Raw genomic sequence first — 18,492 nt, 5'->3', positions numbered from 1 at the left:
CGCATGCGCCCGCTCCGCGGGGCTCGCGCCTTCCCAGGATGAGAGGGAGGAGCGACGTGTGGGGGTGGGGCCGGGAAGAGAGGGAGGGAGAGACTGCCGCGCACGCGCACGCGCACGCGCACGCACGCGCGGAGGCGCACAACCGGCCACGCCTTTTCCCGTCCTTCTCCGCGTGAGGTGAGGCACGAGGCGCGCGCTTCGGCGTCTTTGCAGCGCTTGGTTCGCTGTCTTTCCTTGTCTTTGAAGATGACGACGCCACAGCCTTATTTCTTCCTCCCCTCCGGCCCGTCAGGCAGGCGGTTGGGATGGACTCCTTACCCTCGGTTAGTCTGTCAAGTTACTCTGACTTGAATTACTGGTCGGCTCTGTATTCCCCTCAGCCAGGCATCCTCAGCCACCTCCCCTTGCCAGGCCGGGCTTGGTCACCTGCCCTTTGCCCAGTCTCACAGTCGAGCCTACTCTGAGGCGCCAGGTTTTATTCGAAGCTGAGTACCCCACCCGTCTAGGCCTCCAAAAATTCTACAGCAGGTGTTTGTTCAGGGTACGGTTGGTTTACACCGGATCCCGGGTTTGCCTGTGGGAATGCAGAGATGACTGAGACAGAGCTCTGTGCCCAAGGAAGTCAGTGTGCGGGGAGGAGACCTCGGAATAGTGATGTAACACTGACGATGGCATTGGTAGATAATAAGACTGTAATACAGTCTTGTGGCAATACTTGTGCAGATTCAGTCAGTCCTGTTCTGGGATGTCAGGGAAAGTTATAGACAGGAGATGACTTTTAAGATGGATCTTGAAAGAAAAGGCATTTACAAGGCAAACAGCAAAGGGGAAAAGCCAGATAAGTGTTTAAAGGGCATGTTGTAGAGGGTCTTATTAAGTTAAAATATTTGGAGTCAGCTTTTTTTGTGTTTTTTGTTTTGTGTGTGTGTGTGTGTGTGTGTGTGTGTGTGTAATATGTATATCCTATATAATAAAAGGCTAATATGCAAATTGTCCCCTAGGGAGTTCTACCAGAAGACTGGGAGTTCAATTGCTTGCTATGATGTGTATTGACCACCAGGGGGCGGTGTGGAATATGGTAGACAACCAGCAGCAGCAGCAACGGGGCACTGGAAGAGAAGGAAGGAGGAGGGGGGCAGGTGGGGAACCTGATTGTCCCTGATTGCTGGCCAGGCCTAGGGACCCTACTCATGCACAAATTTCATGCATCAGGCCTCTATTATTACTTATTGATGTCAGAGAGGAAGGGAGAGCATGTGCGTGAGAGAGATGGAAACATCAATGATGAGAGAGAATCATGGATCAGCTGCCTCCTGCACACCCTACACTGGGGATTGAGCCTGAAACCCAGGCATGTGCCTTTGGTCAGAATTGAACCCAGGACCCTTCAGTCTGCAGGCCAATGCTCTCTATCCACTGAGCCAAACCAGCTAGTGCTCTGTTATTTTTAATATTGTTTTATTCAATAGAGTAATATTTTGAAACTCAGATTTTAACATCCAGGCATCAAGTCATTTCAGCAGAAAATTTTTTTTCTCCTTTTGTCCCACTTTTTATTTTAATATATGTTTTATTGATTTTGTACAGAGAGGAAGGGAGAGAGATAGTCAGAAACATTGATGAGAGAGAGTCATCGATCAGCTGCCTCTTGCACACCCCCTACTGGGGCTATGTCCGAAACCAAAGTACGTGCCCTTGACCGGAATTGAGCCCGGGTCCCTTCAGTCCCCAAGCCGACACTCTATCCATTGAGCCAAACCGGTGTCGGCCTTTTGTCCCACTTTCAATTCATGTATTTTGCCTTACTTTTATAAGTCATACAAACAAATAAACCAGTTATTTTGGAATTTCATAAATGTTCATCTGTGAGGTGATGATATTTGAGCTGATACTTGAAAGATAAGGAGCCAGTCATGTGATTATCTGGATGAAGAGCATTCCAGAGAGGGAACAGCTATTGCAAATAACCTGATTTGAAAAAGTACTTGACATATTAGAGTACACATGGTGGGAAGACATTAAGATGGCCCCTGCCTCTTGATATTCACACTCTTTTTTTTTTTTTTAAATATATCCTTATTGATTTTTCACAGAGAGGAAGAGAGAGACAGAGAGTTAGAAACATCGATGAGAGAGAATCATCGATCAACTGCTTCTTGCACACCCCCCACCGGGGATGTGCCCGCAACCAAGGTACATGCCCCTGCCTGGAATCGAACCCGGGACCTTTCAGTCCACAGGCCGACGCTCTATCCACTGAGCCAAACTGGTCCCAGCGATATTCACACTCTTGTAATCCTTTTGAGTGTTAAAAAAAAATCTACAATCAATAGAATACAGAAAAGATGATGGAATGTCACTCCAGTGATTTGGTTTCATAAGATGGTGACTTCCATCTTCCTAGGAGGACATCTTGCACAAGTCCATAGGGCAAGCAAGGAATTGAGTGTAGCATTTGGCCAACAGTTAGTTGGGAACTGAGGCCCTCAGACCAATAACCCTCAAGGAACTGAATTAGACCAACAACTACATGAACTTGGAAGCAGAGCCTTCCCCATTTGAGTATTCAGATGAGAATCAGTCAACATCTTGATTATTACCTTACTAGAGGCCCAATGCATGAAGTCTGTGCAAGAGTAGGCCTTCCTTCCCCCGGCTGCTAGCATTGACTTCCTTCCTCGCAGCCCCGGCTTTGTGCAGAAGGACATCTGGTCTAATTAGCATATTATACCCACCTCCTACCATGTGAGGGGGCACCCCGAGGCGGGCTGGGACTTGCATCTGACCCGCTATCACTGGCTGCTGCATTGTGTCCGCTGAAGTGGGGGTCAGGCACTCCTGTGTGTTGTGTTTCCGCTTCGGCTCACCTCCAGCCCCAGCTTCTCCCTATGTTGTGTCTCCATTCTGCACCGCCGAGCCCCAGACTCCCTGCTGGGGGTGGCACGCAGTCCCCTCCCACCTATTTGCATGCGGAGCTCCTCCTGTGTGGTCATGATGCAGCCTCCTTCTGTGTGTGTGTGTGTGTGTATATATATATATATATATATATATATATATATATATATATATATATATGTATGTATTGAAGCAGAGGACCCAATTAAGAGAGATATATGAAGAGATATATGAGAGATACTGAAGTAGAGGACCCAATTAAGCTAACCCGGGACACCTGACCCATAGTATATGTGAGGTTGTGTTTTAAGCCACTAAATTTGTGGAAATTTGTTACGCAGCAGTAGGTAAGTGACACACACAACTTCATAAATATGCCTACTACTATATTTTCTTTTCTTTTTTTTTAATATATTTTATTGATTTTGTACAGAGTGGAAGGGAGAGAGATAGAGTTAGAAACATCAATGAGAGAGAGTCATCGATCAGCTGCCTCCTGCACACCCCCCACCGGGGACGCGCCCACAACCAAGGTACATGCCCTTGACCGGAATCGAACCCGGGACCCTTCAGTTCCCAAGCCGATGCTCTATCCATTGAGCCAAACCGGCCTCGGCGCCTACTACTATATTTTCTTTCAAGTAACTGATGCGAGTGTTTTACAGAGCAGGGTCAAGTCAGAATGCTGGTTCACTCCACTAGAAGGTATTCCTAAATTGATACTCATCAATAAATTAGCATTCTCTTAGGTTTAAGAAATGTCCTTAGTTGTGCTTCTACTTGGTCTATATTTATTTTTACATCACCAAATTTCTTATCAAATGTTTTGTCAAAATACCATATATACTATATGTAGTAATTCTATTCAAAAGGAGAAAGAAGCATGATTATTTTTTAAAAATATATATTTTATTGATTTTTTTACAGAGAGGAAAAGAGAGGGATAGAGAGCTAGAAACATCGATGAGAGAGAATCATCAATCAGCTGCCTCTTGCACACTCCCTACTGGCTCTACCCACTGAGCCAAACTGGTTTTGGCAGGCATGATTATTTATAAGTCCATGCTGACCCTCTTTCCCTCCCTCTCTTCCTTCCCTCTTCTTCTCTTTTCAAGTAAATTTTTAAAAAAGGAAGAGAAAAGAAAACTGAAAATAAATATTACCCACTTTATCATTTGTGCTTGGTTAATCATTTGTAGAAAAAGAACATGGGAAGATTATTTTTCCAGAGACATATCAAAGGAAGACAGGGCTGAATATACAGAAGGCAGGGGACTAATTTAGAGAGAAAAATGGAAAAGTAAATCCCCACATGTTGGCTAATGACATAGACATTTTAGAAGAGATGCCAAAAGTGAAAAGTTCTATCAAGAACAGCAGACTAATTTCGCATGGCTGTTCTCAGAACAGTTTGAGATTTGTTCTCGACTAAGACAGAGTCCTTTGTTCAAAAGCATTCCTTTATCACTTGGTGAGACTGTCATTAGTCCCCTCACTCTTATTACACGGATATATGATTAGAAGCCGCAAAACACTCCCTAAGAACTATAGTAGGGATTTCTGACCCAGAAATTTACTGGTATTTTCATTTATTTGTTTATCTAATAATTTAAAGTGATTACAGCCTACCTCCACTTAACAATGGCCCATCTACTCCACACTATATCTTAACCTCATATGAATAAATGTCATATGTTGAAATTACTCAAGCCAAGCAAATGATCTAATTTATGCTATCAATAAATATTTATAGAATGTATAAAAGTATCATTTGATAAAATAAATGTTCTTCCTTCTGTTTCCTTCTCCAATTTTTGTCCAAATTTTACCGATTCTTATAAATAATGCCAATCAGGATTTATGATTTTGTGTGCAGATAATTTAAGGTTTTTGGTATTCAAGCTGTTTTTCCTACTATATTATAAACTTTTATAAGTATAGGTCTGTATTTTGTCTTTGTATCTTCCATAACACAATGCTTTATACAAAGTTGATATGTAAACATAAATACATTAAATGAATCATATAATTTAATGATATATATTTCTGGTAGGGATTTTTGGTATAGAATATTGAAGATGTTAGTATTAAATAAATATATGAGATATTAATAACCCCTTCTCTCCACAGTTTTTCCTGGTAATACTAAAACTTTATTGATTGAGTGAATATCCATTCCAGTGTATATTTCTCATTACAGGCTTCTGTATATAAAAAAGTGGCAAGTTTTAAGCAGACCTCCCTTCCCTATTTTTCTCTCCCTTTTTTCTGTTCCATTTCTTGCATCTCTGTTTAACTTTTCACTATGACTTGTTCTTTCTACTTTTATTACTCCTGCCTCACCCCTTCTTACAATTTAAACGCTTTTTTAGAACTTTGTTTCCTTGTCACCTGCTTTTTCTATTTTTGTTCTTTCTGCTTGGCTTTCTCCTCCGTTTGTTGCCACCTCTCCTTGCCCTCAAGGTACAGGGCAGGATTGGATAGGGAGGAGCCCAGCTGGGGTAGGGGTGGAGTCACCTGTTCACCACTTGTGTATTCAGAACCGACGGAGAAGGATCTGGCTGCTTAAGCATAGCTGGGGCTAACGTCCCTATGGCCTTCCTGCTGGAGGCTAGAATTCTGACAGACAATCTGGACTTGGTGAGATTAGAAGCTGTGGGGAAGCTCTCTCCTTTTGTGCTCCCCCTTTCTTCCTCCCTGTTCTGTATTTTTCACTCAAGTATCTCTCTCCATATGGTTTTCTTTTTTTTCTATTTCTCTGTTGCTTAGTATTCTGTTTTCCTCTGTCTATCTAGCTATCATTCAACTCTATTTAGTATTTGTTTGCCTGTCTTTTTTTTTTTTTACCCATTCTTCCCATATATGTATCCCGTCTCACAATTTAACTTTTCCTACCCCTTCTCCATTTTATTCTTCCCTTTATTAATTTTCTCATTTAACTCTGTATTTGTTTCCACTCAGTCACTTTCTGTCTACCTCTCTATTAGTTATCTTACTGTTTCCCAGAGGTGTAGCAGTAAGGGAGGAGAAAGAAGCCTCCCTGCCTTTTTCCATGGTTCTATTCAGACTTTCTACTCATTCTCAGATTTATAGTGTGTTTTGATCAGGCACTGAAAAAGAGTTTATGCTTTGCACCAATAGTTAATAAACAGTGAAACTGGAATAAGGTTTAATATTAAATGTAAAAGGCATGGTTTTATTTTTATTTTCTCATTTTGTTTAGGTTTATTTTGCAATACAGTGGATACAATTTGTTATGGCTACTCTGAGGTACGTTTACTTAATCTCATGTGATATGACTATTTAAACTAGTATAAGAAAAACTTAAGAATTCTGAAAGTTTCTACATTTCCCTCTGTGGGGATTTGCTTTTATTCTGTAGTTAGAGAGAAATGTTCTTTACCATGTTGATATTTTCTGATTAATCAAATGTACCAATATCAACAACAATAAGACCAAAAAATACAGAGTGAGGGCTAACTTCTGAAAATCAAAGAACAAATTGGTCAATAGGATTTACTTTAAAAAATCAATAGTTTTGGTAGTACATATACTAAAAACTGGAATGAAGTAGAGAAGATTAGTGTGGGCCTTACACAAGGATGACACACAAATTCATGAAGTAGTCTATATTTTTAAATATGTGCAGGTAATTTTACATTAATTATATGTCAATAAAGCTGTAAAAATCAATAGTAAAAATGATGGGACCCCAATTGTCCTATTTTATTGATCTTTTATCTATGTTAGTGTTATAGGTTCAAGTTCACTTATTGCTTATGCTGTATTCCAGAATATACAGAAATCTCCAGAGGTGAGCAATCTCTTTTTGTGTTGGATTTGAAATTTTAGTGACTTAGCTTTTGATATAATTAAAAGAGGTGCCACCTATAAATGATGGAATAATTCTATGATTCATTTATAAATTTGTCATGATTCATTGAGATATTTTTTGACATTGTCTAGTTTTTGTTTAAGGCAGCTTGACCATTTACCCCTGTTAGCAAGTACTAGCATCTTAACTTTCTTCTAATTTTGAATATAGGCATGAGAAAAATTTTCTTTTGTACAGATGAGATTAGTTTGTTGTTGCTTTTTAATCCTCAACTGAGGATATTTTTCCATTGATCTTTTAGAGAAAGTGGAAGAGAGAAGGAAAGACAGAGCGAAATATCAATGGATTATAATGCATAAAACATAAATGTACTACTTAAAAGAATGATTATAAACAAACACTAGGGACAAGAAATAGAAATTGCCTGTACCCCTAAGCATACCTGTTTGTGTTTTTCCCAATCACAACTCTCTCCCTCACTTCTAGAGGTAACCACTACCCATATTTTAAAAAATATTTCATTAATTTTTCACAGAGAGGAAGAGAGAGGGATAAAGAGTTAGAAACATCGATGAGAGAGAAACATCAATCAGCTGCTTCCTGTACACCCTCTACTGGGGATGTGCCGCAACCAAGGTATATGCCCTTGACCAGAATCAAACCTGGGACCCTTCATTCCAAAGGCCGATTGCTCTATCTACTGAGCCAAACTGGTTAGGCACTACCCAGATTTTTGTGATAATTATTTCTTTATTTTTATGTACAATTTTACCAGTAATGTATGCATTTCCAAACAATTTAATTTTGATAGTTTTTGCATTTGACATAGGTATTTTTGTATGTATTGTTTTGTGATTTGCTTTTTCTCCTTAATATTATTTGTGACAGTTAACATGCTGTTATATATATCTCTGGTTTATTTCATTTTCATCAATGTTTAGCATTCTATACCATGAATATACTACAATTTATTAATCTGTGCTGCTATTAACAATCTTGTACATGTCTTCAAGTGCACACATGCACTAATACTAAAAATACTGGAGATGTGCCCTCAACCAAGGTACATGCCCTCGACTGGAATCGAACCCGGGACCTTTCAGTCCATAGGCCGACGCTCTATCCACTGAGCCAAACTGGTTTCAGCCCTAATGTCTTTTTCTAATAACAGAATTGTTATAGGATATTATATCTTCCAGATAATGGTAAACTTTTCCAAATGGTTGTATATAATTTTTTTCCTCATTGTGCTTTTAATTTTTATTTCTTTGATTATTGGTGAGGTCAGGTATATTTTCAAGTGTTTATGGCCATTTGGATTTCCTCTTTTCTTAAAGTACCTGTTCATATCTTTTGTCTATTTTTTTCTGTTGGGTTTTCTTATTGCTTTGTAAATTCTTTGTTTGTTTTTAGTATTATTTGGATATTGGTCCTTTGTCAGTTATACATGTTGCAAATATCTTCTCCCACTTTGTGGCATATTTTTACATTTCATGGTGTATTTTAACACATGCATTTATTTTATTTTAATGTGGTAAAATTTTCCAATTACTACGTTTTGAGCTTTTTGTGTTTTGTTTAGGAAAACTTTCCATAAGCAGAAGTCAAAGACAATTCGGTCTTTTAAATTAGTTGGAACTGATTTTTGAGTGTGAGATAAAAAGTAAAGTTCTAATTTTATCCAATAGATATCTATTATTATCCTATATTGTTATAGTATCATATTTTGAGAAAACTATCTTTTTTCCCATTGATCTAAAAGCTACCTCTACCATATATCTAAAGTCTGTATATATGCTTGGGTTTGTTTGGGGCTCTCTATTCTGTTTCATTGGTCTGTTTATTCATCCCTGTGTTTAAGACCACCGTATCTGTGCTCTAGCGTTATATTAAGTTTTTAAAAAATATATATATTTTATTGATTTTTTACAGAGAGGAAGGGAGGGGGATAGCGAGCTAGAAACATCGAAAGAGAAACATCAACCAGCTGCCTCCTGCACAGCCTCCACCGGGGATGTGCCCACAACCAATGTACATGTCCTTGACCGGAATCAAACCCGGGACCTTCCAGTCCGCAGGCTAACACTCTATCCACTGAACCAAACTGGTTCCGGCTTAAGTTTTGATATGTGTAGGACAAGTCCTTCTCCTATTTCTCTGAGTGTATTGCTTGTTTTTCTTCAAGAGGTTACCTTGATATTTTGTATCTGTCAGTTAGATTTAGAACCATTTTGTTAAATTTCACAAGAAAATATGTTGAGATATAATTGAGATTGTATTTTACCTATATATAAATGTAGGGAGAACTGACATTTCTATAACATTAGGTCTTATAATCCATGAGCATGTTATATTTCTTCACTTTGGTGTCTTCCTTTGGTATCTCTCAATAAATATTTTATAATTTTCTCTGTAGAAGGACCAAAACTATTTTTAGAAAAGTGGGAGTGGGAGATAAAAAAAGAGGAGAGGGAACAAAGATGGCAGCATAGGTAAACACCTATACTTGCTGTCTCCCACAACCATATCAAAATTATAACTAAAATACATAACTAATATTCAGAGCCACAGGAAACCTGGCTGAGTGGAAGAACAACTAGAAAAATAAAGAAGAAAGAGCATTGAGATTAATAGGAGGTAAAGAGGAGAGGAGGTGTGGAAGGGGCTGGCACCTGAGGTGCTGCTTTTGAATCAGGAGGGAGGTACTGAGCTGCAGTGCCGTGTGATACTTTGGGGGACCCAGATACGTATAGGGAGAAACTGGACTGTCTCGGATCGGGGCAGGAACATGGGGGCAGCTTTCTTCCAGATGGAGGTGAGTGCAGCAGCAGTTGGACCTCTCTGGTGCAGGACTGCTTGGCAGCCATTGCTGTTTGCTCTGTCTTGGAGACTCCCTGAGACTCCATCCCACCCAATTTACAACCCTACTCAAGCTGTGTGCAGTGGCTTTTACATGTGAATGACCTGTCCTTTCTCATCCTAAAACCTGTGAAACTGCAACTGGGTGAGGGAGCCCCAAAGCTATCTAAAGAAGGCAAAAGCCAGCACTGCAGCAGCCTGCCTTGCTTCACAGCTGGGTCTCATCTGGACACTTCCAAATCCCATTCAAAGAGGAGGAATCTGTAGATCCCTCTGTAGCTCCTGCTGGGTGGCCCCAGGCAGTGGCTGACTGCATTTCCTTGGAAATCCAAGAGCCAATGTACCCAGTGGTCAGTGTGAGACCATACCAGATTACAGCTCTTCACATCCATACGAGACACAGTCAAGTTGCAGACTCACTGAGCACCAAAGCCTCACTGAAGCAAGTCCTGCCCTATAAGTGTGTCTCCTGCACAGCAGCTCTTCCACAGTATACACAGCTGGTCCTCACAGCCAATTGGCCTGGAGGTAAACAAATATAGGGAAGCAGCCAAAATCCAGATACGAAGAAATCTGTCACAAATGAAAGAGATGGAAGAAAACAAACTACTGGATATAGAGTTCAAAACTTCAGTTATAAGGTTACTCAAGAATCTTCTAGAAAGCTTCGAGAAACTAAGTGAGACCTTTGAGGAACTTAGTGAGACCTTCAAGGATCTTAGTGAGAATGCCAAAAAAAAAAAAAAAAAAAAAGGAAAAGAACCAGTCAGATATTAAGCATACACTGACTGAAATAAAGAATAATACACAGAGATTCAACGGTAGACTAGAGGATCCCAAAAATCAAGTCAAAGATTTGAAATACAAGGAAGCAGAAAACACCCAACTGGAAGAGCAAAAAGAAAAAATCCAAAAATATGAAGATAGTGTAAGGAGCTTCTGGGACAACTTCAAGTGTACCAACATCCAAATTATGGGGGTGCCAAAAGAAGAGAGAGCAAGATATTAAAAACCTATTTGAAGAAATAATGGCAGAAAACTTCCCCTATCTGGTGAAAGAAATAGACTTATAAGCCCAAGAAGCGCAGAGAACCCCAAACAAGAGGAATCCAAAGAGGATCACACCAAAACACATCATAATTAAAATGCCAAGAGCAAAAGACAAAGAGAGAATCTTAAAAACAGCAAGAGAAAAGCAGTTAGTTACCTACAAGGGAGTACCCATACGACTGTCAGCTGACTTCTCAACAGAAACTATGCAGGCCAGAAGGGAATGGCAATAAATATTCAAAGTGATGAATAGCAAGAACCTACAACCAAGATCACTCTACCCAGTAAAGCTCTCAAGGTCAGATAAAGAGCTTCACATATAAGAAAAAACTAAAGGAGTTCATCACCACCAAACCAGTATTATCTGAAATGCTGAAGGGTATTCTTTAAGAATAGGAAGAAGAAGAAAAAGATAAAAATTATGAACAATAAAGTGACAACAAATATATATCAACAAGTAAATCTAAAATTCAAATGGATAAAAAATCTGATGAACAGAATAAACTGGTGAATGTAATAGAATCAGGGGCATGGAAATGGAGTGGGCTGACAATTCTCAGGGGAATGTGATGTGAGGGGGAAGGGTGTGGGAAGAGATGGGACAAAGATCTTATTTTTTTTTCCATCTAGCCCAACAAATTTATTTTTCTTATGAGTAAACAGAACCAGAAAAGATAAGTGAATTGCTTAATATAAAAAACAGAAGATTCCAGGACTAGTTCACTGCTCATTTATATAACAATATTTGGACAAAGATCTTATATGCATGTATGCAGTACCTATGAACAGGGACAGTGGGGTAGGGTGGGAACCAGGTAGAGGGGAGCTATGGGGGAAAACAAGAGGGACATCTGTAATCTGAACAATAAAATTAAAAGAAAATGAGCAGGGGAAAAGCAGACGATACTAGGAAGTGAGAAAGGCTTCACCAATGTGGTTAGAAATTCATAGTCAACATATACAATTTATACTGATATTTTCATTGATATGGAAATTTATAAGATAAACTAGAGGCCCAGTGCATGGATTTGTGCACTGGTGGGGTCTCTCAGCTTAGCCTGCGCCCTCTCACAGACCAGGACCCCTTGGGGGATGTCGGACTGCTGGTTTCAGCCTGATCCAGCAGTCCAACATCACCCAAGGGATGTAGTAGTGCACAAAGTGACAGGAGGCTGGAGAGGAGCCCGAGCCCGAGCCCTACACTGCTGCTTACCCCAGCCCTGCTGCATTTGTCACCACGGCCCGGTAGCACTGCCGTGGGTGAAGGAGAGGCTCACTCCACTACAGCTGCGCTTGCTAGCCCTGAGCTGGCATCTGGTGCCCGTAAGGTGAGCAGCGCTCCACTGTGGGAGTGCACTGACCACCGGGAGGCAGCTCCTGCATTGAGTGTCTGCTCCCTTGTGGTCAGCGTGCATCATAGAGACCAGTCATTCAGTCGCTTGGGCTTTTATATCTATAATAATAAAAGGGTAATATGCTAATTAGACTGGACATCCTTCCGGACATCATTCTGGATTAAGCTGGGGCTGGAGTGTAGCCTGGGTCCTTAGTGCCTGCAGGCAGTCGGAATGAAACCCAGATTGTGGATGCCTGCGAGCGGCTGGAGGGAAGCAAGCCCGCGTCCTGGGTGTCAGAGGGAAACCAGTACCAGCAGCTGGGGAAAGGAAGGCCTATTCTTGCACAAATTTCATGCATTGGGCCTCTAGTATATAGATAAGGTCTAAGCATCTAAAGTAGGGGTGTCGAACTCAATCAGAGATGGGGCCAAAATCTAAAATCCAGCCTAAATCGCGGGCCGAATGGTTTACTGAACAGTCATAAACTGTCATTGTGATGGAAACGCAGCGGAGTGCAGTGATGACAGTGCGGTGCGGGCCACATTGCAAGGCCTGGCGGGACGGATTTGGCCCGTGGGCCTTGTGTTTGACACATGTGATCTAAAGTATAACATGGTGACTGACTATAGTTGATAACACTGTATTGCATAGTTGAAATTTGCTAAGAGAACAGAACTTAAATGCTCCTTAGCCCCCAGTAAAGGTAAATATGTGAGATGATGCATATGTTAAGTAACTCGGAAAATCCTTTCACAATGTATATCAAATCATCATGTTGTACACTTTAATTATCTTATAGTTCTATTTGTCAATTATACTTCAATAACAAAAAAAGAGAAAAATACATATTAATGACATTAAGGTTGAAAAAAAACTTTTCATTTTCTTTGGGTCTTCAACCATATCCCTAAATACTGAACTGATTTCCTATTGTTAGAAGATCCTGGCTGTGCAACTACAGCACTCTGAATTTTTAATTGGTGGTGCCATTCTTTTTTTTTTTTTTTTTTTTAATTTCAGAAAGAAAGGGAGAGGGAGAGAGAAGTAGAAAATCAATGATGTGAGAGAATCATTCATCAGCTGCTTCCTGTGTGCCCTGTACTGGGGATTGAGACTGTAACCTGGCCATGTGCTCTTGACCTGAATCAAACCCGGGACACTTTAGTCCATAGGTCGATGCTCTGTCCACTGAGCCAAACCATCCAGGGCCCATTCTTTACTTTGATTTTATGTTTGAGGAAGGAGTGTCTCTATGAGGAACAAGATCCAGTGCTAATCTGTAAGTACTCTGATTCCCAGACAGTTAGGATAGTTGTGATAACAGATTCCCTCCGACCAGGTGTATACCTTTACATTCCTCACAGTCAACCAGTGGGAGAGGCTCCAGAAAAACAACGCCCAGTTTCTACTAAAAAGGTAAAACATAAAAATAATTCCTTGTTAACATAATTTATAAAATGAGGCTTTTTTGCTTTCACAGATGAGGCCACTCTTTTATTTGAGTTTCTCTGACCTCCTCCTGGGGATATGCTGGCTCATTGAAGCACTTCTCTATGGAACTTCAACAGCCAATAAGGACATTGTCTGCTATAACTTGCAAGCAGTTGGACAGGTGAGTACTGCTAGATACAATAGCTTTTATTGTTTTTCCATAGTAAAAATATTATTTATTATAGAAAATTTGAAAATTTTCAGAGAAGCAAAAAGATCATTAAAATCACCCACATAGTCTGGATGGAGTGGCTCTGCTGGTTGAGTGTCATCCTGTGCACTGAGAGTTTGCCTGTTCCATTCCCACTCAGGGTACATACCTGGGTTGTGGCTTTGATCCCCAGTTGGGGAGTCTATGAAAGACAACTGATCCATGTTCTCTCTCTCTCTCTCTCTCTCTCTCTCTCTCTCTCTCTTTCTCCCTCCCTCCTTCCCTCTCCCTCTTTCTCTCACTCTATTCTTTCTTCCTCCTCCTGTTTCTCCCACCTCCCTCCCCCTCTTCCTGTCTCTAAGCATGTCCTCCAGTTAGGATTAAAACATATTTTAAAAAGAAATTGCACAATTTAAAAAATATATTTTTCTTGATTTCAGGGAGGAAGGGAAAGGTAGAGATAAAAACATCAATGATGAGAGAGAATTTTTGATTGGCTGTCTCCTGCACGCCCCCTACTGGGGATGGAGCCCGCAACCCGGGCATGTGCCCTTGACCAGAATTGTAGATTGATGTGCTCTATCTGCTGAGCCAGAATGGGTAGGGCATGAGAGAGAATTATTTTTTGGCTGCCTCTTGCATGCCCTAAACTGGGGAAGGAGCCCACAACCTGGGCATGTGCCCTGATCAGGAATGGAACTGTGACCTCCTGGTTCATGGGTTCATGGGTGGAAGCTCAGCCACTAAGGCATACCAGTCAGGTTTGGGCTCCATGCTGTAAACATCTGTGTGTAAGTTTTGTGTGCATATACGTTTTTAAGCTGTTTGTGGGGGAAAGCATGATTTCTGAATTCTATGGTAAGCTTTTGTTTAGGTTTGTAAAAAAACTGCCAAACTATCTTCCCAAGTGTCTGTAGTCGTGCTTCCTATAATGGTACTTTGGGCAACAAAGGACTATATATATGACGTTGTTCCCTACTATTATAATGGAGCTAAGATATTCCTATTGCTTAGTGACATCGTAATCCATGATTTCAAAGGATTTTTCAAGGAATAGTAGGTTGTAGAAATAGCAAGGCTACCGCCGAGATGGCTAACAACTTTAGCCTGGATGTGGATGAGGATGACATTGAGGAGCTCCTGGATGTGGCGCCTAAGGAATTGACTAATGAGTTGTTGGAACTGGAACTGGAACAGGAACACATAGCTGAAGAGAGTCAAGAAAAAAGTAAACTAAGAGAAAGAAAAGACTTCTCCCAAGAAAATTCACATGAAGGGGTTAACAGAAGCTTTTGCAGACTTCAACAAGCTCCTTAAAGAATTTGAAAACATAGACCTCAACACTGAAAGGTTTTCATTAATAGGAATATTCAATGGTATATTATCCGTTTATAAGCAAATCTATAATGAAAAAAGAAACAAACCTAGCAAACCACCATGGGTGCATATTTGAAAAGAGCCTCAGGCAGCTCCTTCAGGTGTTCCAGAAGAAGGCATTGTTGTCCTAGGAGAGGAAGGCTTCATGAATGCCCAGAAGACCTTTAGTGGGACAAGATATGGAGGTGGAGGACAGTGGTATTGATGATCCTGACGCTGTGTAGGCCTAGGCTAATGTGTGTGTTTGTGTCTTAAATATTTAAAACATAAAAAAATAAAACCATTAACAATAGAAAACACTTTATATAATGAGATTATAAAGAAAGAAAAGGGTTTGTACAGCTTTACAATGTGTTTGTGTTTTATTTTTTTATTTTTATTTTAAAAAAAATATATTTTATTGATTTTGTACAGAGAGGAAGGGAGAGAGATAGAGAGTTAGAAACATCGATGAGAGAGAGTCATCAATCAGCTGCCTCTTGCACACCCCCTACTGGGGATATGCCCGCAACCAAGATACATGCCCTTGACCGGAATCGAACCCGGGACCCTTCAGTCCCCAAGCCGACGCTCTATCCATTGAGCCAAACTGGTTTTGGCTGTGTTTGTGTTTTAAGCTGTGCTATTACAAAGAGTCAAAAAGTTAAGAAAAGTTTTAAAGTTTATGAAGTAAAATGTACAGAAAGCTAAGTTTAGTCTATTGAAGAAAGAAAATATTTTTTGTAAATTTAGTGTAATGTAAGTGGTAAAGTATTTATAAAGTAGTGTACAGTAATGTCAGTCCTCCACATTTTTTCACCACTCACCACTCACTCATTGACTCATCCAGAGCAACTTCCAGTACTGCAAGCTCCATTCATGATAAATGGCGTATGCAGGAACACCATTTAAAAAATCTTCTATATTTTTACTGTACCTTCTTAATGTTTAGATACACAAATACTTATCATTGTGTTATAGTTGCCTGCATGATTCAATACAGTCACATGCTGTATAAGTTTGCAGCATAAGGCAATAGCTATACCATATAGCCTCGGTATGTAGGAGGCTAGATCATCTGGGTTTGTGTAAGTGCACTCTATGTTTGCACAATGGTGAGATTACCTAATGACACATTTCTCAAAACATATTCTCATCATTAAGTGACACATGACTGTATACAGTTTGCAGTCTTACCAGCAATAAATAACAGTCCCTGTTGCTTTTTTTTTTTATTAAATATTTTATTGATTTTTTACAGAGAGGAAGAGAGAGGGATAGAGAGTTAGAAACATCGATCAGCTGCCTCTTGCACACCCCCTACTGGGATGTGCCCGCAACAACCAAGGTACATGCCCTTCACAGGAATCGAACTTGGGACCTTTCAGTCCGCAGACCGACGCTCTATCCACTGAGCCAAACCGGTTTTGGCCAGTCCCTGTTGCTTTGTATCCTCGTCAGCAATTGGTGTCCGTGCTTTAGATTTTAGCCATTCTAATAAGGATATAGTGGTATCTCGTTGTTTTAATTTGCAGTTCCCTAATAACTTACGATGTTGAACATCATTTAAATATGCTCATTTGCTGTCTGTATTGTATTAAAATTTGATATGTATAAATTATAAAACTAATATATGTTCTCAGTAAACAGGTAAAGAGTAAAGAATGGTATACAATTGAAAAGTAAAAGTTCGCCTCCCTTCTTTTACCTCTCACTTTCATAGTTTGATCAGTTTAGATTAAATGTTTAAGTTTTCAAAATTCTCCTCTAGCTGGTTCTTGAGAAAAGCAGGGCATTCCTGTTTGCACAAGCAGATAAAGAGGTCCTAGGTTTTCTAAGCTTCATAGTAAAGAAAGAGAACCAGTTGCCTGGTCTAAACAAACAAGATACCCAAGTTTCTGAATCCAGATTTTTCAGTTTCGTTCTTTAAGCAGGAAGACCCTTTTTGAAAAAAACCTTTTTGAAAACTGGTCTGAGATTGGTAGAAAATAGTTAGTAGTTATTAATCATTTCTACTGAAGCAGAATGAAACAAAAATGGGCTTAAGTAGTAGTAGGAAAGAATTTAATTTGGTGAAAAACCTTGAGGATTGCTAGGAATAAATCCTCATGGTCTCTTCGGTATTTCCCTATCAAATATGTCTATAATTTTTATCTGTGTGAAATGGATCTTCTATTTTTACATGAAAGCTAAGTAAGTAAGTGATCACTAGATAAGTTGTTCAGTGCTTCCTAGACTTTAGTAAATGAGTAAAACTTAAAAAGAAAGTGGGAGTTGTCATAGTGTTGGTAATTTTGTATTCTGCTAAATTAAGAACACTTAAAATCAGCTACCCATGAATTCCTAAAAGGAGTAACAATTGGTACTAAAAAAAAAAACTAGGAAAATACTAGTATAATCTCAGAATAAAGGGTGGTTTCTTTAAAGTAGTAAATAAATATAGCTTTATGAAAAACTTATTACATTGACTATATTTTTCTCAATATTTCTTAGACCAATGACTATTATGTCAGGGATTAGCACTAAATTCATAACCAGCATTTGGAAATAATTCCACTAAATGGCCTTTCAAAATTCTTTTCAGATTTAGGATGCTAAAGCTTCAGGATATGTTAATATATATATATATATATATATATATATATATATATATATATATATATATATATTTTTTTTTTTTTTTTTGTTTTTTTGTTTTTTTGTTTTTTTGTTTTGAGCTTTTCCTCCTCTATTGGGGTGAATTAGAATCAGGCTTTTTCACCTATCCTATATAATAAAAGGCTAATATGCAGATTGACTGAATGGGGGAATGACTGGTTGCTATGATGTGCACTGACCACCAGAGAGCAGACACTCAATGCAGGAGCTGCCCCCTTGTGATCAGTGTGCTCCCATAGGGGAGCACTGCTCAGCCAGAAGCTGGGCTCATGGCTGGCAAGCACAGCAGCCGTGGCGGGAGCCTCTCTCGCCCCCACAACAGTGCTAAGGATGTCTGATGGCTTAGTCGAAGCAGGCCTAAGCTGTCAGTCAGACATCCCTCAAGGGCTCCTGGACTGCGATAGGAAGCAGAATGCGCTGAGAACACCCCCCTCCCCCAAGTGCACTAATTTCGTACACCAGGCCTCTAATTACATCATAACTTCATTGTGTGCCTATTGAGTCTCTGTCTGATTTACATGAAAAGAGTTTTGTAGGAAACCCAGAGATGGTTGGGGGTGGGGAAGAACTGGCTCATACCCTTGTGCCACTTCACTGAACTGAAGCAGAAGAAATCAATCATTTACCAAGAGCTAGTCTTTTGTTCTGGAATGTAGCTGAGAAGCAAAGCGAATTTGAGAACCAAGCTATCAGAAATAATTTCAGTATTTGATTAACAAGTTGAGATGTAAAGTTTTTCAGTTGCTACTTTTTTGTGAACTTAGCCAATCAGAAAACAGATGTTAAAGTGACATAATATTTGGCTCAAAAGGCTTTGTCTAGTCTAGGGGTAGGGAATGTCCAGCCCTGGGACCTTATAA

At 39.8% G+C, this 18,492-nt stretch overlaps 1 protein-coding gene and 1 non-coding gene across 5 annotated transcripts in view; both read left to right on the top strand.

Annotated features, from left to right (window-relative positions):
- Positions 1-136: 136 nt before the first annotated feature.
- TMEM116 (transmembrane protein 116) overlaps positions 137-18,492 on the top strand; it is a 39,343-nt gene continuing 20,987 nt past the window's right edge. The window contains exons 1-4 of one of the 4 annotated variants that reach the window (XM_045585628.1): positions 137-323; positions 6,119-6,165; positions 6,646-6,709; positions 13,457-13,588. In XM_045585628.1, the coding sequence (XP_045441584.1) occupies positions 306-323; positions 6,119-6,165; positions 6,646-6,709; positions 13,457-13,588 (261 nt within the window). In that variant the 5' untranslated portion in view covers positions 137-305. Of the gene's footprint in view, positions 324-5,089; positions 5,536-6,118; positions 6,166-6,645; positions 6,710-13,456; positions 13,589-18,492 lie in introns of those variants that run through there. The other 3 variants (XM_045585629.1, XM_036449097.2, XM_036449100.2) reach the window with 3 other exon arrangements.
- On the top strand, positions 6,428-6,532 carry LOC118725770. The gene has a single exon (XR_004990114.1). It is a non-coding gene; the product is annotated as a U6 spliceosomal RNA (small nuclear RNA).

The sequence above is a fragment of the Pipistrellus kuhlii genome, unplaced genomic scaffold, assembly GCF_014108245.1.
Source record: "Pipistrellus kuhlii isolate mPipKuh1 unplaced genomic scaffold, mPipKuh1.p scaffold_m20_p_20, whole genome shotgun sequence".
NCBI classification, from domain to species: Eukaryota; Metazoa; Chordata; class Mammalia; order Chiroptera; family Vespertilionidae; genus Pipistrellus; species Pipistrellus kuhlii.
This window is presented reverse-complemented; position numbering and strand designations above follow the sequence as displayed.